This window comes from Rutidosis leptorrhynchoides, chromosome 7 (assembly GCF_046630445.1).
Source record: "Rutidosis leptorrhynchoides isolate AG116_Rl617_1_P2 chromosome 7, CSIRO_AGI_Rlap_v1, whole genome shotgun sequence".
Lineage (NCBI taxonomy): Eukaryota > Viridiplantae > Streptophyta > Magnoliopsida > Asterales > Asteraceae > Rutidosis > Rutidosis leptorrhynchoides.
In genome coordinates this window covers 1,838,776-1,864,515 of record NC_092339.1, presented here as the reverse complement: position 1 = coordinate 1,864,515, position 25,740 = coordinate 1,838,776, and the positions used below count along the sequence as shown (strand labels likewise).

At 34.4% G+C, this 25,740-nt stretch overlaps 1 protein-coding gene across 1 annotated transcript in view; it reads left to right on the top strand.

The window, feature by feature from the left end:
* Positions 1-25,740, top strand: part of LOC139857826 (uncharacterized) — a 398,536-nt gene that overhangs the window by 120,674 nt on the left and 252,122 nt on the right. The window contains exon 5 of the mRNA XM_071846664.1: positions 9,197-9,904. Coding sequence (XP_071702765.1) covers positions 9,197-9,904 — 708 coding nt within the window. The remainder of the gene's footprint in view (positions 1-9,196; positions 9,905-25,740) is intronic.

Below are 25,740 nucleotides of genomic sequence, written 5' to 3'. Positions count from 1 at the left end.
TGGCCTGTCCAATTTTGTCGATTTTTGAATAATGTTTGCTATGCTACACACCCCCGATCAACATGAAACTTGGACAACATGCTCATATATGATTTCTAAGCTCATGAAAATAGTTCGGGACCCGACCCGACCCCATTGACTTTTTCGTTGACTTTGACCAAGTTTGACTTTTAGTCAAACTTAACCAAACTTTTATGCAAACGTTCTAACATGCTTTTATACGTGATTCTTGCATGAAACTTGACAACGTGATTCACATGCTATACTATTCGAGTCGTAACGAGCCATAGGACTAATTGAACACATTTCACCCGACCTTGTGTCGTAACCGGTTAATTGATACAACTTACTTGTTTAGGTCAAGGCTAAGCAACTTTCATGCACACGTTTACTTGTTGAAGTACCTTTATACTCGTGCACTCGAGGTGAGATCATAGTCCCATCTTTCAACAACTTTTATACTTTTAAATTATGGGATGAGAAACATATACAGTTTTATACTACATACTTTTATACTTTGAACACAAGTACAAGGAAACAAACATTCCACAGCGAGTTAGAACAAAAATCCTCAATTCGATTATCATTAGTTACACTTGCAGGGTGTAAGCGAGAACTTATATTGTGTGGCCATACGGGTTTGACAAACCCTCATTACGGACGGTTCGCTACCGTCTACGGATGAAATATATTTTTGAGAAACAGTGTATGTTCTAACACTATTGTGATGGGGTTCTATGGGAGGAAACGTTAAGTCTTGATAATTGGGTGCTCGCGAACAATACTTTTGGAATGCAAACGATTTTGATAATCAACTATGGGAATACTAAATCTTGTGGTTCAAAAACAACGTTTACAAACACCTATGATTTCACCAACGTTTTTCGTTGACAGTTTTCTATATGTTTCTCAGGTTCATACTCGGCTACTTGATACATGCTTCCGCACACTTTGATTTCTTGCTTGGGGTCAAGCATACATACATGCATACGCTAGTGATAGCACCTTTGGATTCAAACTTTTGTTTACATACTTACGCTATTTACAGCAACTGTGTTTTTAAACAAATTATGTCGCAAGTTATTTCATTTATACTTTATGACTTTTGTAAACTAAACTTGCAAGTCTTGCACCTTTCAAATGAATGCGACATAATTTTGGTCAAACGAGTCTCATATAGGGACTACGACCACGCAACGGGACCTAAGTTAACGGCGCCGTCAATAACGGTTTTGGTCGGGTCGTTACAAGTGGTATCAGAGCATTGGTTGTAGGGAACTAGGACGTGCATTAGTGTGTCTAACAGAGTCGTTAGGACGCATTAGTGAGTCTAGACTACAACCGGATAGTTAGCATTTGCATTCTGACATACATTTGCTATAGATAGCACTTACTTGACTACTTGTGCATTATACATGAATCATTCTTAGGCAAACTTTTTAATGGTACCCAACCTTCATCATACGAACTCGTATTCCGCCACTTTTTGGTAACACACGTAAATTCATGATTCATACCCGTATGGATGACGACGACTTCATTAGTCACACTTGTTCGGGAACTCTGTCTCCCGGATTGTTATTTGCCACCGTTTCAACTTACTGTCGGTTTTCCACTGGTGTTTCTTACTATCTACTTTTTGGTGTTACTACCATCACTACTCTAGGTGAGTATCGTCATCAACATTTATCACTACGGTTGCGTGCTACTCGTTATCATGATTCGTTACTCTTTTCGTGCCTAAGGGCATTATCGCTTGACTTGAACCGCAATGACGTGAACAATTATTTATACACTTCCCTCGGGAAACGCTTCTTTATAGTTGCACTAATTCTTTCGATTCAATACGAGTCACGTTAGAGACGTCGTTACACTTTGTTTATTTTAAACTTCACGATTACACGAACTTGAATCTATAGAGTGATGTGGGAATGGAGGTATGAGTTAGCGTAATATAACGACACTCGATCAACGTGGTTATATTACGGTAAGACATACCAAAGTTCTAGTGACACGTGATGGTGGTTAGACTCGATCAACCTAAACACCACCATGAGCCATGTACATGACTTCATCTATTCATGTTGGACATCCGAAAACTCCGAGAATATTTATAACAACCATACCGGGGACACACCTTCAATTATTGTCAAATTATATTTATGCTTCCGAATGAATTACCGATTCCATTCGACTTCAACCGTATGTCGCACGGGTATACTAGCTCGTCCTCGCGCAGTCTTATTGACTAACTACAATTTACTCGTTATGCTCACATCGGGGCGGAAACTTCTCTTGCATCACCCTCGTACTTCCGGTTCAGGAGGTCCTTATTCTAAATTCTCAATGGAGAGCGACTCTTCACGTCATACAAGTATTCGCCGCGAGGGTGGATAGTCCTAACAATCGTTTTCAAAACCCGATAAGAACTTGCCCCGACGAACGTTTTTGGAAACCGATAAATCTTCCGCGACGCGAATTTTCTTGAGAAACTTGTCCTAGCTAACGTTTTCAATTCCTAGCAAACTTGTTCTATATGCCTGATAATGCTAAAAACGAACATATATTTCATAGCATTATTCCTCAAGAAAGACAAGCTTTTAGTTGCAATTGTTCTATTTACAAGTGATATTCGTTTAAATAATAAAAGGTGAAGACAAAAGACAGATTCGACGATTTGAAGACGCAAATGACCAAAAAGCTCAAAAGAACAAAAGACAATCAAAAAGGTTCCAATTATTGATAAGAAACGTCTCGAAATCACAAGAGTACAAGATTCAAAACGCAAAGTACAAGATATTAAATTGTACGCAAGGACGTTCGAAAATCCGGAACCGGGACTAGAGTCAACTCTTAACGCTCGACGCAACGGACTAAAAATTACAAGTTAACTATATATATAAATATAATATAATATATAATTAATTATATTAATTATATATATATTATATATATATATTTAAAACTGTCGGCAGCCAGAAACTCCAAGGGAGTAAATTGAAAATACCTCTCCGCGACTCGCGGAGTTTGAAGGGCTTTTTGCCGCGAGTCGCGGAGCCCCAAAATTCATTTCTGGCTATAAATCAACCCGAATTCTGATCAAAATATCATCATTTTTATCATCTCTCTCTCAATATATACGAGTAATATATATTTATATTTATAATTTATATTTTAATTTTAATTATAATTCTAATAATAAGGTTATGTTAGCGAATGTTGTAAGGGTGTAAGTCGAAATTCTGTCCGTGTAACGCTACGCTATTTTTAATCATTGTAAGTTATGTTCAACCTTTTTATATTAATGTCTCGTAGCTAAGTTATTATTATGCTTATTTAAAACGAAGTAATCATGATGTTGGGCTAATTACTAAAATTGGGTAATTGGGCTTTGTACCATAATTGGGGTTTGGACAAAAGAACGACACTTGTGGAAACTAGGCTATGGGCTATTAATGGGCTTTATATTTGTTTAACTAAATGAAAGTTTGTTAATGTTAATATAAAGATTTACAATTGGGCGTCCCTATAAATTACCATATACACTCGATCGGACACGATGGGCGGGGTATTTATATGTACGAATAATCGTTCATTTAACCGGACACGGGAATGGATTAATAGCCACTAGAATAATCAAAACAGGGGTGAAATTACATTCAAGGGTAATTGGTGTAATTGTTAACAAAGTAGTAAAACCTTGGTTTACACGCAGTCGATAACCTGGTGTATTCATTAAACAAAGTATTAAAACCTTGTTACAATTCGAATCCCCAATTAGTTGGAATATTTATCTTCGGGTATAATAATAATTTGACAAGGACACTTGCAATTTATATTTATGACTGATGGACTGTTATGGACAAAAACCAGACGGACATATTGAATAATCCAGGACAAAGGACAATTAACCCATGGGCATAAAACTAAAATCAACACGTCAAACATCATGATTACGGAAGTTTAAATAAGCATAATTCTTTTTATTTCATATTTTATTTCCTTTATTTTATATTTAATTGCACTTCTAATTATCGCATTTTATTTATTGTTATTTCATTTTATCGCAATTTTAATTATCGTACTTTTTAATTATCGCAAGTTTATTTTATCGCACTTTTATTATTCGCAATTTCATTATCGTTATTTACTTTACGCTTTAATTTAAAGTCTTGTATTTATTTAATATTTTACATTAGGTTTTAACTGCGACTAAAGTTTTAAAATCGACAAACCGGTCATTAAACGGTAAAAACCCCCCTTTATAATAATAATATTACTTATATATATATTTGTATTTTTATAAAAGTAAACTAATATAGCGTTGAGCTTTGCTTAAAGATCTCCCTGTGGAACGAACCGGACTTACTAAAAACTACACTACTGTACGATTAGGTACACTGCCTATAAGTGTTGTAGCAAGGTTTAAGTATATCCATTCTATAAATAAATAAATATCTTGTGTAAAATTGTATCGTATTTAATAGTATTTTCCTAGTAAAATATAAGCTATTTTGTATACACCTCGTTCGACATCAAGTATTTTTGGCGCCGCTGCCGGGGAACATCTTAAAAGCCGGAAGCGCAACGCTAATAATAAAAAAAAAAAAAAAAAAAAAAGATTTTTATTTACTTTTATTAAAAGTCGTTTTTGTAAAAATTACGTTTTAATTATTCAAAAATATAAAAAGAAAAACAAAAATATAAGTATTTTTAGGATTTTGTTAAATATCTAAGTTTTATAAGTTTCTTTATCTTTATTTTAATTTATAAAAATATAAATTTTATTAAAAATCGTTTATTTAAATTAAAAACAGAAAACAGAAAATAATAAAAAAAAAAAAAAAATAAAGAAAACGCGTAAAAAGTACTACCTGTCAACAGAATTCCTGAACCCCGCGACTTGCGGGGTTTTACTCTTTATTTGCCGCGACTCGCGGAGGGTTTCTGACACACGGACAAAACCCTAATCACGGGTTATTTTTTTTTAATTATTATTATTATTAAAACCTAAATATTAATATTATTATTATTAGTTTTATTTTACTTTTTACTTTTTATATTTTAGTTTAATTAGTTTTATTAAAATTGTAAAATTAGTAGTTTTATTTAAATAATATAAAAATAATATTTTTATAAAAATTGTACTTTTTACAACTTTTTTGTATATTTTTAATATTTTGTACCTTTTTAATCGTTGTAGCGTAATATTTGTATTTCTAACTCATATTTAATTTTAAACTTAGTTTTTGCTATAGTTATTTTTACTCCTAGATTTTTAGGCTTTGCCGTAGAATTCCTTAAGTGCTTTTTCTTTAGACTAAGATTTAGGTGCTTTAGAATTTTGCGACTCCTTTTTAAGTTTTAGTTTCTTTTTAAGTTATTTCCAATTGGGATTTAGTTTTTCCTGTAAGCTTTAATATTTTTAGACCTTTTACTATGTATCAATTATCATTCCAAATAGTAATATCAATTTGCGATTATAATTTTAAGTTAGTTGTAGTAATAAGGTTAAATTAGTTAAGTATTTTTAAGTTTTTATAAGTTTCTTTTATTTTTCCGTCACCTTTTATTTTTCAACCATTTTTTTTCTTTTTCGACATTTTTCGACGCGCAATCTTTTTCTCTCTTATTTCTCGCTATTCTAGTTTTTAGGACTTAGAATTTTATTCTACTTCTTATCTAAATTTCTTAAAATTACGAAAATTTATTTTAAGTGGTTAAATTGATAGACATCAAAATTTTCTGGTTCGTAGTAATAGTTGGATTTGTACGTGGACCGGGTTATTGGAGCCAAACAGTCCTCAATTATATTGAGACCAAACGAATCCTGCCCCTCTGCTGCATCTTTTGGCTATTCGAAACGTGGGCAAAATCAGAAAAGTCTATTGATTGGATAACTTATTATAATTTTTCTTTCCTTTTAAAAACTAATAGGATATTCAGTGAATGCACCGAGCAAGACGTTCACCACCTTTTGTACGTTCACCACCTGTAACTCGATCAAGACATCGTTTAACAAATATAACCGCCGTTGATTTTTCTTTAGAATCGTCATCCAGTCGACCAAGTACTTCAGTTCAAATTTCCGATAATTCATTTTTTGAAACAAACCTCACAATTGAGAATCCAGAAAATATTCAGGAACGGTTCATAGATCCTGAACCATTAAACTTTCCTCCGGAACCACCAATCATTCAAACAGAGATTGTTGAGGAACGAACTATTAAATCTGAAGCATCTAGTGATACCGATTCAACAAATTCAATTATGGAGAATCTGGAACCTTTAAGTATGGAAGACCGAATGAGAGCTAAACGCACTGGCCAAGGTCACGCAATTACTCATCCAGACATTAATGCGCCAGATTATGAAATCAAAGGACAAATTCTACACATGGTGACTAATCAATGCCAATTTAGTGGTGCGCCGAAGGAAGATCCAAATGAACATCTACGTACCTTTAATAGGATCTGCACACTATTTAAAATACGAGAAGTGGAGGATGAACAGATATATCTCATGTTATTTCCCTGGACTTTAAAGGGAGAAGCCAAAGATTGGTTGGAATCGTTACCTGAAGGGGCGATTGATACATGGGATGTTTTAATTGACAAATTTCTTAAACAATTCTTTCCTGCATCTAAAGCCGTAAGACTTCAAGCAGAAATTGTTACGTTCACACAGAAACCAAATGAAACTCTATATGAGGCGTGGACAAGATATGGAAAGTTGTTAAGAGGATGTCCGCAACATGGTTTAGACACCTGTCAAATAGTACAAATATTCTACCAAGGATGCGACATCACTACAAGGAAAGATATAGATATAGCAGCTGGTGGTTCTATTATGAAGAAAACCGAAACTGATGCTTACAAAATTATTGATAACACTGCTTCCCACTCACATGAGTGGCACCAAGAAAAAGATATCATTAGATCATCTAAAGCAGCTAGAGCCGATTCTAGCCATGACTTAGATTCCATTTCAGCAAAGATAGATGCTTTCGAGAGACGAATGGAAAAGATGACTAAGGATATTCACTCTATACGAATTAGTTGTGAGCAGTGTGGAGGACCACATTTGACAAAAGATTGTATCAGTATTGAATTAACAATGGAACAAAGAGAGAATATTTCATACATAAACCAAAGGCCTGGAAATAATTATCAGAATAATTATCAACCGCCAAGACCGATTTACAATCAAAACCAGAATTATAACCGAAATATTCCATACAACAACCAACAAGGTCCTAGCAATCAACAAGTATCCAATAATACTTACAATCAGCAAAGACCGAATTTTCAGAACAAACCACCACAACAAACCGATGATAAAAAGCCGAATTTAGAAGATATGATGACGAAGCTAGTTGAAACTCAAACGCAGTTTTTCACATCTCAAAAACAAACCAATGAACAAAATGCTCAAGCATTTAGAAATCAACAAGCTTCTATTCAAAATCTGGAACAAGAAGTAAGTAACCTAGCAAGGTTAATAGGTGAAAGAAAACCGGGAAGTCTACCTAGCGATACAAACGCTAACCCCCGGAATGAAACAGCTAAAGCTATTACCACAAGAAGTGGTACAACACTTAAACCACCTGAAATACCAGTAACTTCTGATGAAACTATTCCTATTACACAAAAACCACAACCTGATCAAGATAAGGAAAAAGAACCGGTAATTGAAAAGGTTAATGAAGATAACACAGTTAAAGATAAACCTTATGTTAAACCATACCAACCACCACTTCCTTATCCGAGTAAAATGAAGAAAGAAAAACTTGAAGCCGAGCAATCCAAATTCTTGGATATGTTTAAACAGATAAATGTAAATCTTCCTTTCATTGATGTGATTTCAGGAATGCCAAGGTATGCTAAATTCTTGAAAGATCTAATCACGAATAGAAAGAAAATGGAAGAACTCTCGGCTGTTACTATGAATGCAAATTGTTCAGCAGTGCTGTTGAATAAGATACCAGAAAAACTATCTGATCCAGGAAGTTTCACAATTCCATGTTTTCTGGGTAGTCTTAGTTCAATAGAAGCATTGGCAGATTTAGGTGCTAGTATAAATCTAATGCCGTATTCACTATACGCTAAACTAGACCTTGGAGAATTGAAACCAACCAGAATAAGCATACAACTAGCCGATAGATCAATAAAATATCCTAGAGGGATAATGGAGAACATGCTAGTTAAAATTGGTACTTTAGTATTTCCAGTAGATTTTGTTGTTTTGGACATGGAAGAAGATTCTCAAGTTCCTCTCATATTAGGAAGACCATTCTTAAACACGGCTAAAGCAATGATAGACGTGTTCGGTAAGAAACTGACCCTAAGTATAGAGGATGAGAGTGTTACCTTTTCAGTTGATAGAGCAATGCAACAACCACAATCTGCAGATGATACATGTTATTATATTCAAACTATAGATGCACATGCAGAATTATTAGAAGAATTTCCAGAATTACAAGGAACAGGAGAATGTTCTTTAGGAGAAGGAAATGAACCAATTGATGAAGCTGAAATGTTAGCTACACTTATAGCTAATGGATATGAACCAACAACAGAAGAAATTCAAATGCTAAAAGAAGAAGACAGATATCGATATAAATCATCGATAGAAGAACCTCCGAAATTAGAGTTAAAGCCACTTCCAAACCATTTGGAATACGCTTATTTACATGGTGAATCTGAATTACCTGTAATAATATCGTCTTCTCTTACTGAAAATGAGAAATCACAGCTCATTTCTGTGTTGAAAGCTCATAAACCAGCCATTGCATGGAAGATTCATGATATTAAAGGAATAAGTCCTTCGTATTGCACACATAAAATCCTTATGGAAGAAGGTCATAAAACGTATGTGCAACGCCAACGAAGACTAAATCCTAATATGCAAGATATAGTTAAGAAAGAGATTATTAAACTGCTAGATGCAGGTTTGATATATCCAATTTCTGATAGTCCATGGGTAAGCCCAGTTCAATGCGTGCCTAAGAAGGGTGGCATGACTGTTATCACAAATGAGAAAAATGAGCTTATTCCTACTAGGACTGTAACAGGATGGCGTGTATGTATTGATTATAGAAAATTAAATGACGCCACCAGAAAAGATCACTTTCCCTTACCTTTCATAGATCAAATGTTGGAAAGATTAGCCGGAAATAGTTACTATTGTTTTCTAGATGGATTTTCCGGATATTTTCAAATTCCAATAGCACCCGAGGACCAAGAAAAAACCACATTCACGTGCCCTTATGGTACTTTTGCTTACAAACGCATGCCATTTGGACTTTGTAACGCCCCTGCAACCTTTCAAAGGTGCATGATGGCAATTTTTCATGACATGATAGAAGAATGCATGGAAGTATTCATGGATGACTTTTCAGTCTTCGGTGATACATTTAAATCATGTCTAGTTAATCTGGAACGAATGCTAATTAGATGCGAAAAATCAAATCTAGTACTTAATTGGGAGAAATGCCATTTTATGGTTAAAGAAGGCATCGTTCTTGGACATAAAATTTCAAAAGAAGGAATTGAAGTGGATAGAGCTAAAGTAGATGTAATTGCTAAACTTCCACATCCCACCAATGTTAGAGGAGTTAGGAGTTTTCTAGGGCATGCCGGTTTTTACCGACGTTTCATAAAAGATTTTTCTAAAATTGCCACTCCTATGAATAAACTCCTAGAAAAGGATGCGCCATTCATCTTTTCAGATGAATGTATCAAATCTTTTAATATACTTAAAGAAAAACTCACTAATGCGCCGATCATGATAACACCAAATTGGAATCTACCATTTGAACTAATGTGCGATGCAAGTGATTTTGCAATGGGAGCCGTTTTAGGACAAAGGATTGAAAAACGATTTCAACCTATATATTATGCTAGTAAGACGTTACAAGGAGCACAAACGAACTATACAACTACTGAAAAAGAACTCCTTGCTATTGTCTTTGCTTTTGACAAATTTCGATCATATCTCGTTCTAGCAAAAACGGTGGTCTATACCGACCATTCTGCTCTTAGATACCTATTTTCAAAACAAGATGCTAAACCAAGATTAATCCGATGGATCTTACTCTTACAAGAGTTTGATATTGAAATCCGAGATAAAAAAGGAGCAGAAAATCTCGCCGCTGATCATCTTTCTCGTCTTGAAAATCCCGAATTAGAAGTTCTAAATGAATCGGCCATACAAGACAACTTTCCTGATGAATATCTATTGAAGATAGATTATAAAGAAATCCCATGGTTTGCAGACTATGCAAACTACTTAGTTTGTGGATTCCTTGAAAAAGGATTATCGTACCAAAGACGAAAGAAATTCTTCAGTGATATAAAACACTATTTCTGGGAAGATCCACATCTGTTTAAAAGTTGTCCCGATGGAATAATACGCCGATGTGTATTTGGAGATGAAGCTAGTAAAATTTTAAACCATTGTCACACAGGACCAACAGGAGGGCATTATGGGCCTCAACTAACAGCAAGAAAAGTTTATGAAGCTGGATTCTATTGGCCTACAATTTACAAAGACGCACACCTTCTTTGCAAATCCTGTGATGCATGTCAAAGGGCCGGAAAAATAAGTCAACGTGATGAAATGCCACAAAATGTCATCCAAGTATGTGAAGTATTTGACATTTGGGGTATTGACTTTATGGGTCCATTTCCAAAATCTCATAATAATCTATATATACTCGTAGCCATTGATTATGTATCTAAATGGGCGGAAGCACAAGCTCTCCCAACTAACGATGCACGAGTTGTAGTAAATTTTTTAAAACGTCTTTTTGCAAGGTTTGGAACACCGAAAGCTTTAATAAGTGATCGGGGTACTCATTTCTGTAATAATCAACTTGAGAAAGTTCTTAAAAGATATGGAGTAACTCATAAAATATCCACCGCATATCATCCACAAACAAGTGGACAAGTTGAAAATACCAACCGAGCTTTAAAACGTATTCTAGAGAAAACCGTAGGATCAAATTCGAAGGAATGGTCCATTAAATTGGAGGATGCACTCTGGGCTTTTAGAACAGCCTACAAAACTCCAATTGGAACCACACCTTTTAGACTTGTTTATGGAAAAGCATGTCATCTTCCAGTAGAAATTGAACACAAAGCATTTTGGGCTTTGAAGACATGTAATCTTGATTTACATGAAGCTGGACGTCTACGATTAAGTCAACTAAACGAATTAGAAGAATTAAGACATGAAGCATACGAAAATTCGTTAATCTATAAAGAAAGAACGAAGAAATGGCATGATAAAAGAATCAGAAGTTCAAAAGAATTCAAAGAAGGAGACAGAGTTCTTCTTTTCAATTCACGATTCAAGCTATTTCCTGGAAAATTGAAATCAAGATGGTCTGGACCATTCATAGTCAAAAGAGTTTTCCCATACGGAACGATAGAATTAATAAATTCAAATGGGATTGAATTTAAAGTTAATGGTCACAGAGTTAAACATTACATACAGGGTCCGATGGAAGTCGACAACGAAGTTAATCACAATTTCGATACCACAGCTAACTAAGTGTGGGGAGAATCAAATCTTTAAAGGATAATATGTATTTCTGTTAGAGTTAGATTGTCTGTTTTCGTGTAGTTTTCGAAAATGGAACACGTATGGTCTTTCCCTAGCAGACCCTAAAGAACTAGTCTTCTCCCCCCATTCTGAATTTTTATTTTTTTTAGGTTTTTACGAAATGAAGACTGCCTGTGAACTAAACCATGGTCTAATGCTACACGCTTTGATCACTAAAAGAAATAATGACATACTACCGAGTGAATTAGTATCAGTAATCAGAGAAAGAATGGACGGAGTTAGAAAAGGATCCAGATGCGAAGATAATAAGTTACAATTTGGTAAAGGAAAATCAAAATCCGCAGCGAAAAGAAGAGCACGACACCTAGAAAAATGTCACAAATGCGGAAAATGGTCACATGGAGGTAAATGTTCAAATAATCAAACCTATTCAAATACCGAATTTGTTACTTTATGCAGAGACGGACCGTTCATATGTTTAGAAGAAAAGACAATGAATGCTCGAGGTTACGCCTATGCAGCCATGGAAGACCAATTAAACCGACTATCTTATGAATATAATAGATCATATAACTAAGAAATCTATTTCACAGGTATGTCTGTACAGTTTTTATTTTTATTTTTATTTTTAACCTTTTGATAATAAACGCTAATTTGTTCGCTAAAAAGTATTAAATTGGTATTAAATAAAATTAGGTTTGGCGACCGAAATTATTGATATCATTCAAAAATTTATTACATCACTGCGAAATTTAACGTTTATTCTTAAGGTATAAATATCTTTAATCAATCAAACCAAAATATTTCAAAAATTCGTCATGAGTTAAATTAGGTCTTGGAACCGAAATTACTTTACCGAAAAGAGGGGCGCATATTTTTGATAATATTTGATTAATTAAAGTGGGATAAAAAGACAAAAAGATTTTTAATTTTATTTTTACCATGTTTTTAAAATTAATATTTAATCTTAAATTAATATTGTAAACTTTGTAAAAACAATATATTTAAAATTATAAATATTTGAAAAATTAATATAAGTTTGATATGAATTTATGAATTTTTAAATTAAGTTTGGTGTGAATTTTTAATTTTTAAAATATTAATTTTTAATTTTATGCATTTCAAATTTTAAGTTTGGTGTGAATTTTTTAATTTTTAATTTTGAATTTTATATTTATGTTGTGTGAATTTAAAAACAAAAATTTACTTTATCTCATTAAGTTAAAAATATGATTTTTAAAATTCGTCGTAAGTTGAAGACTAGGTCTTTGAACCGAAATTGCTTTACCCGAGGGAGGGACGAGAACTTTTATTATCATTATTTTTAATCTTATTGATTTAAAGTATGCCAAAAACATTAAAAAACCCAAAAATCTTAGCTTTTAAAACAATCGCTACAAAAAGACAAATTTTAAAATTTTGTCGAGGGACGGACTAGGACATCGATCCGAAACGACCTCGTCCTAAATAACAAGGGAAACAAAATTTTAAAATTAATTTCTTAATTGTTTTATAAGTTAAAGATTATAAAAAAAAAAAAAAAAAAAAAAAAAAAAAAAAAAAAAATAACTCCGCGACTCGCGGAGTTTTCAGTACAAACCTCCGCGACTCGCGGAGGGACCAAATTACAGAAAAAAAATATAACCAGCTGCACGAACTGATCACTCTCACACACACATAAACACCCAAATACAGCTCGAAAAAACCCGAGAAAACCCACAAAAATCATCCCAAAAACTCAATTTTTCACCGTTAATCTTCAAATTTTTCACTACAATCATGTTGAGAAGGATGATATCTAGGAACTACTCAAGAAAACAGGTACAATTACACCCCAAATCACCTTTAAATCCGAATTTTAGTGTGTTCTTGAGCATATTTTAATAATTTGAATTTTGTTAATTTTTAGTGTAATTAGTGTTAAATTGTTAGTATATTATGCATGTATAACCTAGATTGATGCTTGTTAACATGATTTGAAGCCAAAAACTTCAAAATCTTTAGAATCTAGGGTTTGTGTTCTTGAGCAAATTTGGGGCTTTTTGATATAAACAGGTTATGGCCGATTTTTGTCATGAATTATTGCTAAATTGAGTAATGTAACATGTCTAGGTAGTTAAATGATCCAAACTTTGAGCCTAAACATGATTTTGAGAATTAAAGTGGACTTTTTCAAGTCCAAAATTCATGAACTTGATTTTTGAAAGATAATGCCATTTGAGACTTGTTTATTTGCTAGTAATGATTATTTTGACATGTTATTTGAGTTGAATGCTTATGAACTTGGCGAAAATTTTCGTATATGCTTATTTGAAAAAAGTGTAGATTTGATAAAAATATGAAAATAAGCTTAAGTTTGATATAAATTGATAATGTCATTGTAATTATTTTGATTGATGATTTTGCTGACACTAATGCATATTTGGATGCACAAAATTTGTGTTTGATGTGTTTTGCAGACTGAAAGGGGTGAATCTTCATCCCAAGCCCGCCATGCTCCTGCTGAGAACTTGGAACAACAGGAGGTAGATAACTACTACAAGCAGGATGTACCTCATCCAGTCATGACCTTTTCAGATATGCACTTGGAACAGTTGCACCCGAACCTGCGATTTGACAGACTTTGGATAGATTATCCAAAATATCAACGGGGTTTGCATACTCTTCACTCTAAGGTTGTTGAGGTACCGAGGGTCATAGAATGGGGACCCTTGGAAGCTGTAGAATTGGCCGGGCCAATTAGGGAATTACTGGTACAGAGGTATGGTAATTCTTCTTTTAATGACTGGATATGTTTATTCACCATACGCAGACCTGTATATAAAGTATGGTGTGAAGAGTTGTTATGTAGTATAGAGTTGAATGATCGGGTAGCTAGTTTAACCGATCGTTCTTTTATTAGATTTTTGTTAGGCGGTTCGATGCGCCACATGTCTTTACTGGACATGGCTCAGGCTTTACGTATATATACGCCTGAGGAATTAGCGTCTGCCGATTGTGAAGGATTGATACTAAACGGTAGGAAAATAGATGAAAATTTTGATACACACGGTGTGTGGAGTCAAATGACAAGCCATCACCGTTTTAAAGGGGGAAACTACTCTTATTTGGATATAGATAGAGCCGAATTAAGAGTAATACATAGGTTTTTAGCTAACTCGATTACACAAAGGGGTAAAAACAAAGAAAAGGTAAATGAACAAGATCTGTTTTACCATATGTGTATTCGAGACCCACACAGCGCTGTAAGTATACCATATTGTGTGGGTTATTATTTATCAGCTATGGTTCGAGGGATGCGTCCACATAGCATAATAGGGGGTGGTATTTTTATTACTTTGATTGGTGAATATCTCGGTGTGGATATAAGTCGGGGGGGATTATTAGTAGAAGAGCCGGAACCCCGCGACACTATAGGATTAAATGTATACCATGGTGCGAAAGTGTTGAAGCGGCGAAATAACGCCGCAGTACGATACAATGGTAGACATCCACAGGTAGAGAGAAACCAAGAACAAGGTAATGTAGGAGGGGGGAACCAGATGCAAGAAATGCAAAGGTTTATAGCTTCTCAGGAATACGAAAATGCTAGACAGAGAGCATTTGAAGATTGGCAAGTTCATCAGAACCAGATCATAGCGCATTGCCAACACATAGGTAGAAACTATATTCCTACACCGAAACCCGTCTTCCCTCCTTGGTCGATAGAGATGCAGCCACCATATCCTACGTATGACCCTGCCGAGGCATTCTATAGCACTTATGGTTATGCGTGGAACCCCTATTGGTACCAATATCATCCTTAGTTTACTTATTTTTATTTTTATTTTGTAATTTGTAATTATTGATATGTTTAATATTTTTTGTTAATATTGTAACCATTTTTATATTTATCTAACTTTTATTCTTAGATTTTAATAATTTTTGAATGTGGGGTAATAAACCAAACTTCAAAAATATGTATATATGTTTGCAGTTTATCTTATGTACACAACAGGGTAAAACAACGCATTTTCAAAGACTGGCATTAAGTTCAGCAAAAGCAAGTAATTTTGACGACAAAGATGCAAAATATATGTGAAATAACAACAAGACGGAATGAACAAATGATGTGCACCATTTATCATTCAGCAAACAAACGCCAATATATTTGGAAACTTTGGTAAAAATTTAATCATTTTCACACAAATCACCCTCAATAATTTAAATTGTTACTGATTTCTTGCAAATGAGGGCATTGCAAGATCTTAAGTGTGGGAAGGGGTTAAATTCTTTCGGATTTTAAAATTTTTATATTAAACACTTGGTTACCATTAAAAATACTAGTAAAGCAGTAGTTGTATTAGAATCTAGTGCTCTCTGATAAAAAAGAACAGCCCTAGTCTTATATACTGACTACCCAATTCTAGTAAAATTTTTCAAAATTTTTAATTAAATGAATTCAAATCATGTTTATACATATTTATGAACGATAAAACTAGGTTTTAAACACCGAAATTATTGTTACCTCGGAAAGGACATAAATTGAGAAACAAACTAAAATGTTAAAATTCATTTAAAATGGAATAAAGGACGATAAAAAGAAAAATAAAAAGCCAAGTGTGGGAAAATTTACCAAGTTATTTTAAACATATGCCACATATATTTGTAACAAATAACTGAAAATACTTTTGCTTTGAACTAAACTAAACTGTTTTACCCGATGAAAGAAAAGAAGAGATGGATCTACACGATGAATCAATTCCATCATTAAAAGGAAGTAAAGTCTTCCGAAAAAGACACGCGCTTCTTGATTTAGGTCATGAAGTTGTCGTTCAGACCAGCTGTAGGTTGACGAAAAATCTAGAAAAGTCATCACTAAAATCAGCAGGAAATCCACGGACCTCAGCATTAAACAGGGTCGCCAAGTGGTCAGATTTATCCTAACCATGAGAAGGATTTATCTCGTACAATGGGGGGGCACCGTGCAAATTAGCTGGATAAGACTAATGAATCAGATCCCCAGAAAGGATAATCTCCTTAAAGATTAAAAATCAGCTTTTAAGCCTGATATTACTCAATCCTTGAGATTGACCTTAAAGATTGAGAATTCAAACTCATGGAGTTCAATGATATCTAAACTCGAGCTTGAACGAGAAAATATTTTGATCAAAATTATAAACCGATTTGTTTTCTGAAAACCCTATTTTCAATGCGTTCATTACCATTGAACGTAAAATCCTAGGAATTCACCTGGAATTCATTAGGTCACCTGAACTAAATCGGGTGTCAACCGTAAGAACGGTGGTTGCATAGCATGGTCAAAGACAGGACCTTGTGCCAGACCGAAAAATTATAAGGGTGAGCTTTACTATTGCTCCTACCAAGGATAGTAATTGCGTCCGACACGTTATAGACCATAATCAAAAGCATGTCACGGGACATTGCCTTAAACAGTTGCTTGTTCAACGCTTTCCTTTACAACCGGACGGTAGTTTGTCGAAAGGTAATATACGGGACAAGTAAACTGGACGTGTTGCTTTCCAAATACAAGGTTAGCAAGTGGGTGACACAAAACCGCAAGTTTTGAGCTAAAATTTTCAAATCTGAAACCCACCAAACCCACAAAAATATTTTGCAAACACCGGTAAAGGGTTATTCCGGAAAACTTATCTAGGGTAAAAACTAGATTTAATTTTCAAAAGATCAAATGTTTTCATAAAGATCCAATTTCCTTAATGGATCTAAATTTTTATAGTCATGTGGGACTGTAAACCATATCGTTACTACCATTGTTTATACCGCCGTATAGAAATCACTGATGTACAAAGTGTGAAGAATAAAGAAGTGATTCTAGTATTTCAAGACAATATTGCTTGAGGACAAGCAACGCTCAAGTGTGGGAATATTTGATAATGCTAAAAACGAACATATATTTCATAGCATTATTCCTCAAGAAAGACAAGCTTTTAGTTGCAATTGTTCTATTTACAAGTGATATTCGTTTAAATAATAAAAGGTGAAGACAAAAGACAGATTCGACGATTTGAAGACGCAAATGACCAAAAAGCTCAAAAGAACAAAAGACAATCAAAAAGGTTCCAATTATTGATAAGAAACGTCTCGAAATCACAAGAGTACAAGATTCAAAACGCAAAGTACAAGATATTAAATTGTACGCAAGGACGTTCGAAAATCCGGAACCGGGACTAGAGTCAACTCTTAACGCTCGACGCAACGGACTAAAAATTACAAGTTAACTATATATATAAATATAATATAATATATAATTAATTATATTAATTATATATATATTATATATATATATTTAAAACTGTCGGCAGCCAGAAACTCCAAGGGAGTAAATTGAAAATACCTCTCCGCGACTCGCGGAGTTTGAAGGGCTTTTTGCCGCGAGTCGCGGAGCCCCAAAATTCATTTCTGGCTATAAATCAACCCGAATTCTGATCAAAATATCATCATTTTTATCATCTCTCTCTCAATATATACGAGTAATATATATTTATATTTATAATTTATATTTTAATTTTAATTATAATTCTAATAATAAGGTTATGTTAGCGAATGTTGTAAGGGTGTAAGTCGAAATTCTGTCCGTGTAACGCTACGCTATTTTTAATCATTGTAAGTTATGTTCAACCTTTTTATATTAATGTCTCGTAGCTAAGTTATTATTATGCTTATTTAAAACGAAGTAATCATGATGTTGGGCTAATTACTAAAATTGGGTAATTGGGCTTTGTACCATAATTGGGGTTTGGACAAAAGAACGACACTTGTGGAAACTAGGCTATGGGCTATTAATGGGCTTTATATTTGTTTAACTAAATGAAAGTTTGTTAATGTTAATATAAAGATTTACAATTGGGCGTCCCTATAAATTACCATATACACTCGATCGGACACGATGGGCGGGGTATTTATATGTACGAATAATCGTTCATTTAACCGGACACGGGAATGGATTAATAGCCACTAGAATAATCAAAACAGGGGTGAAATTACATTCAAGGGTAATTGGTGTAATTGTTAACAAAGTAGTAAAACCTTGGTTTACACGCAGTCGATAACCTGGTGTATTCATTAAACAAAGTATTAAAACCTTGTTACAATTCGAATCCCCAATTAGTTGGAATATTTATCTTCGGGTATAATAATAATTTGACAAGGACACTTGCAATTTATATTTATGACTGATGGACTGTTATGGACAAAAACCAGACGGACATATTGAATAATCCAGGACAAAGGACAATTAACCCATGGGCATAAAACTAAAATCAACACGTCAAACATCATGATTACGGAAGTTTAAATAAGCATAATTCTTTTTATTTCATATTTTATTTCCTTTATTTTATATTTAATTGCACTTCTAATTATCGCATTTTATTTATTGTTATTTCATTTTATCGCAATTTTAATTATCGTACTTTTTAATTATCGCAAGTTTATTTTATCGCACTTTTATTATTCGCAATTTCATTATCGTTATTTACTTTACGCTTTAATTTAAAGTCTTGTATTTATTTAATATTTTACATTAGGTTTTAACTGCGACTAAAGTTTTAAAATCGACAAACCGGTCATTAAACGGTAAAAACCCCCCTTTATAATAATAATATTACTTATATATATATTTGTATTTTTATAAAAGTAAACTAATATAGCGTTGAGCTTTGCTTAAAGATCTCCCTGTGGAACGAACCGGACTTACTAAAAACTACACTACTGTACGATTAGGTACACTGCCTATAAGTGTTGTAGCAAGGTTTAAGTATATCCATTCTATAAATAAATAAATATCTTGTGTAAAATTGTATCGTATTTAATAGTATTTTCCTAGTAAAATATAAGCTATTTTGTATACACCTCGTTCGACATCAATGCCTTAGGGAAATGTACCCCGTTTCGGATCGAGATCCTCGTTTCACTTCTAGATTTTGGAGTACCTTACAAAAAGCCTCGGGACCGCGTTTAGACATGGGTACCGCGTATCATCCACAAACCGACGGACCAAGCAAACATATGATTCAAATCTTGGAAACCATAATACAAGTTTGTATTACCAACTTCAAATTTACTTGAGAAAAGTATTTTCCTTTAACCGAATCCTCGTACTACAATGATTTTCATTCGAGTATTAACGTCACACTTTTTGATGACCCGTATAGCCGTAATTGTCGTTTTCTTAAATTGTTGAACCGAAGTAGGTGACAAGCGAACCACCGGACCCGAAATCATTCATGAAACAACCCGAAAATTTTTCAATTCCAAGAAAGGCTCAAGGCGGATCGTAGTCGCCAAAAGAACTATGCCGATGTTAGACGTGAACCTCTCGAATTCCAAGTGGGCAACCGCGTAACGTTAAAAGTCGCACCTTGAGAAGGTGCAATCCGTTTCGGGAAACATAGAAAGCTAAATCTGCGATACACAAAACCTTTTAGAATCCGGGGGCGTTTTGAACCCGTTACTAGCCGTTTAGATTTTCCGACACGTTTGAGTCTCCGTTCATCCTACATTCTATGAATCAACTTACAGAAGTGTCTTGCGAAACAAGAACTTGTTATTCCTTTTCGATAAGCTTACTATCGACGATAAACTTCATTCCTAGGAGGACCAGTTGAAACCATGAATTGTGAACCCAAACTTTAAGACGACGTTAAACCCCGACCGTCAAAGTTCGTTGAAATACCCTAGAACGTATTCCTCCCTCACTCGTAGAATTGACAACACAAGATCTCGAGGAAGATTCAACAACTACTACTTCCAACTAAATTTCGGGACGAAATTTCTTTTGAGGTGTGGATAATGTAACATCCCGCGTTTTTCCGTTAAATTTATTTTAATACCGTCTTTTTTTTTTTAATAACATCTTTCGTCACCTATATTCGTACACTTCGTTAACTAATGTTCTTGATAATCCCGTTACTCGATTACAACATCTCTCGTTAACTTGCGTTTTAAAAGTATTCGATCGGTTAAATCCCGCACCCGCTTTGAAACTCGAGGGACCGGAGTTGCCAAATGGGCAAACTAGTTGACTAGGTCAACTAGTCAACCCATTTTTCCACCATTCATTCATTCCATCATCTCCCTCATCTCTTTTCTCTCCATCTCAAGAACACACACATAAACCCATTTCATTCATTCATCATCTAAATTCAATCTTGGAAGCTCACAATAAATCCGACTACATATTCTTGATCCTCTCATCATTCTCTACGATTTGATACTAACTACACCGATTTTGGGTAACATTTCTAAAACTCTAGATTTCTATAAATTCGTGTTTTTGACTTGAAATTGTGTTAGTTAGTGTCTATGGCTCGTGTCTAGCATGAATATATGTTTTGTTTGCTCGATTTGTTGATTTGAGTAACTAGTTTGAACTTTTGAAGTGGGTTAGCTTAATCTTTGATTTTGGATGATTAAAAGTTGTTTAATTGTTAAAGTTCATGTTTTAATTGTGTTACTAGTATCATTAGCTACATTTTGATGTGTAGGTTGATTAAGAAAACTTCAAAAACCCGATTAAGGATTTTGTGATGTTTGACTAGGGTTTGATAGTTCTTGACATGAACTTTTGATGCTTGAATGCCATGAAATGTTAATTGTTAGTGTTTAGTAGTAATGTATGCTTGATTACCTTCAAAACGGCATATCATACATGTAAATTGGTTGCCCGAATCATGAAATGCGTTTTTAGAACTTGAAACTTTGATTATGAACGTTTAATGCGGTTTTGGGTTGTTGTAAGTGTTGAATTGCTTGATGAAATGTGTCTAGGTGTTTTCCTCGTCAAATTACCTTTCCGATGATATAAGATACATGTTCTAATTGTTTGCGGATCATAAGATGTGGTTATTTGGTTTTAGCTCGTGCATACTTGTGAAAAACAGAAAAGTGTCTGCCCAGATGGTGGCGCGGCGCGCCCCATCCCCGCGCGGCGCGCCAAAGTGGCCTGTCCAATTTTGTCGATTTTTGAATAATGTTTGCTATGCTACACACCCCCGATCAACATGAAACTTGGACAACATGCTCATATATGATTTCTAAGCTCATGAAAATAGTTCGGGACCCGACCCGACCCCATTGACTTTTTCGTTGACTTTGACCAAGTTTGACTTTTAGTCAAACTTAACCAAACTTTTATGCAAACGTTCTAACATGCTTTTATACGTGATTCTTGCATGAAACTTGACAACGTGATTCACATGCTATACTATTCGAGTCGTAACGAGCCATAGGACTAATTGAACACATTTCACCCGACCTTGTGTCGTAACCGGTTAATTGATACAACTTACTTGTTTAGGTCAAGGCTAAGCAACTTTCATGCACACGTTTACTTGTTGAAGTACCTTTATACTCGTGCACTCGAGGTGAGATCATAGTCCCATCTTTCAACAACATTTATACTTTTAAATTATGGGATGAGAAACATATACAGTTTTATACTACATACTTTTATACTTTGAACACAAGTACAAGGAAACAAACATTCCACAGCGAGTTAGAACAAAAATCCTCAATTCGATTATCATTAGTTACACTTGCAGGGTGTAAGCGAGAACTTATATTGTGTGGCCATACGGGTTTGACAAACCCTCATTACGGACGGTTCGCTACCGTCTACGGATGAAATATATTTTCGAGAAACAGTGTATGTTCTAACACTATTGTGATGGGGTTCTATGGGAGGAAACGTTAAGTCTTGATAATTGGGTGCTCGCGAACAATACTTTTGGAATGCAAACGATTTTGATAATCAACTATGGGAATACTAAATCTTGTGGTTCAAAAACAACGTTTACAAACACCTATGATTTCACCAACGTTTTTCGTTGACAGTTTTCTATATGTTTCTCAGGTTCATACTCGGCTACTTGATACATGCTTCCGCACACTTTGATTTCTTGCTTGGGGTCAAGCATACATACATGCATACGCTAGTGATAGCACCTTTGGATTCAAACTTTTGTTTACATGCTTACGCTATTTACAGCAACTGTGTTTTTAAACAAATTATGTCGCAAGTTATTTCATTTATACTTTATGACTTTTGTAAACTAAACTTGCAAGTCTTGCACCTTTCAAATGAATGCGACATAATTTTGGTCAAACGAGTCTCATATAGGGACTACGACCACGCAACGGGACCTAAGTTAACGGCGCCGTCAATAACGGTTTTGGTCGGGTCGTTACATGATGCTACTTGGACTTAGGATCAAGAAATATCTCATTTATTACTTCTGCATATGAACAATTACTTTATCATTATTTCCATTATTGTAACGACATTTCATTTTCCGCTGCGTACTCAATAAAGTTAAATTTTCTCATTTAGTATTGTTCTCGTATTATAATATGTTGGTTTATTTTGATATTAGTAACGTTTCTTCCAGACCCTATTGGGAGGGCGTTACAGATTGGTATCAGAGCATAACCAGGCTGTTATAGAGAACCAGGATTGCATTTTTATGTGTGCCTTACTTGTTAGCTAGGGTGCCTTAGCAATCTTGGAAACTATAACCTTTCATGCCTTAGACTTTAAAGCACTTAGGGATGCCTTGTAATCTTAAAGCATATGCTTTACAATCTTATCCTAAGACTGATCAAAATCTCATTCCTAATGTTAGGATGTCTAATTCTCACCAAGCGACCAAAATGAATCTTTTCAAGCCAACCAAAAAAGATACTGAAAGGTCTTCCATTGAAAGACCAGTCCAAAGCCCACCTTATGGCTTTGGTGGTCCTCCCTCACCAAACTATAGTCCGGATACTTTACTTAATTCTCCCGATCACCACCCGACTCCAAGACCGGAAGGCAAGAGGAAACGTCTTTAAGAAACCAGCCCGTCAAAGAAAAGATCCCGACCACCTTCCTACGATGAAGGTGATGCTAAGTACGAGATCATGAATCTACGAAAAACTACCGATGGCCTAATCCGCCATATTGCAAGGATCGATGTTCAAATGAAGGAAAAAGACCTAGCGATCGAGAAGCTCATGGAGGGAAACCGCGTGAAATGAAGAATCACGGTTCGTCCAACTGCACCAACTATTACCACGATGTTTCATAACTTTCTCGTCTGACTATTTCCTAACTTTCACAACTTTCAAGGATATGAAAGTTGACCAAATCTATAAAGATTGCCACTTAAAACTAGACAACCATAACTCGACAAGTTCGTAACTGTCTTCACGGATGACATTCCGATCTGCTCCAAAGGATGTGAGCCACATTTGCAAGTTCATTCTTGAACTCTTAAGAAAAAGAACAACTCTAAGCAAACTTTTCCAAATGCAAGTTTTGGCTTAAAACCGACATGTTGTTGATCCAACTAAGATTACTGCTATCCTTAATACACTATATTAGAAATCATCATTGATCACATATCCTGACCTTATGAAGTGACCTTGGAATGGAAATATGAATTAGTGAAATATAATGACGGTGGCCAACGTGATTATATTCCGGTAATTCATAGAGATATTCCAATATCATGACATATGGAATAGAAAGTGAATCAAAGAAAACTCTCAAGCTATCTGTTCAAGAACCCAAATACAAGGGCATGAAAGGAAAAAAATGATCATCTTGATATTATTACATTCATTTACCCTAAATGGATATCTCCTGAGCATTTATGCTTAATCATCACTTGTTATACCAAGATCCTCTCTATTATTACACTTTTGGTACGACTTTTGAACCCTCAAACGTCGATATTACAAACACCATGGCCAATGAATCATGGAACCTCCAGATGTGTAACGTTTTGACTATCATAGTCGAGAAACTTCTGCACTCGTGCATCTACTTATAATAGACTACTTGGAATCATGCAAGTAATGGTGTCATACTCAAACAATAACCAATTATTGTCAACTCGGAAATCAAGGGTGAAATACACCATCTCAAGTTGTGACTTGAGCTATACCCACTACCTCTGAAGAACTGCTGTAACAACTGAAACGATTCCATCATACTTTAACGTATCCTCCTCTCGTGCCAATTAAGGCTGAATTCAAACGATCATTTCATAGTTAAAAGTCACTGCTTTAGCATTTATACTTGTCTATGCGACTGCCAGATTATTCATGCCGAGTTCTCGAACTCTCACTATCACTCGAACGATTCGAAGTTGCAAATCTTATTTGAAGTTCCTTCATACATAACTCTAAATCCAAGGGATTTACTCAACTGATGATAATCACATTATCATCCTTCTTACTTTAACATTAACATTCTAGGTTCAAGGTCTCATGCCCTGATAAAAGTCAATTTATTAGTTTTCACTACCTCGAAACAATTATTACACAATTATCCTCCGAAATTTTAAAATCTTCAATCAATTTTTCTCAAACAAATAAACTCTTAAATACAAATATCCTGTTTTCCAAATATTTCTTACACGTGTCTTTATTTTCAAATTATCCCAGAATTTATAAAGAATGTGATTTTTCATTTATGCGATCTATAAAATATTATACATAAATTTACCTATACATATTTTGACTAGTATATACCAAATTATACTTTCGCTTCTACAAATTTCCACTTTGATTAAATCAAAATTTCATTACAATTATACGTAATCCTAGTTTTACTATGAACATCATTTCGTCACATCCTCTAAAATTACTTTCACTGATAGTATAAATACTTTCGCTTTTTTATCAATTTACCTTTGTTTTATTAAATTAAACATTCTTTTAATCAACTCTTTTTCGTATTGTTCAAATTATTTCACATAAAATAGTACGTGTTGTACACAACTCAAGTTTTACTAATAGCTCCGCTTCATTTACATTGTTATATTAAACGTCGCAATTTTTCAAAATTACTTTGGCTTACTACTAAAACTTTCGTATTGCTCTCCAATGCGTTTGGATCACCTATATTCTCATTCTCCGTGCAAGAACGAGACTTACCTTTTTACGTACGTCATTTATTCCTTGCTATGCTAATCATTAAGAAGTTTCTACTTCCAGTATTTCATGGATAAACTACACCGCTCTCGTAAACATCAATTCTATGATCTTTCGAACAAAGAAGCAGAGGTTCCTTCGTCCTATAAACAATGATTCACATTTATTCGAATCCGCGTTTAAACTCATAAGTAAATAATAGACCGACCTGCCATTGTGCGAAAATGACTTTCT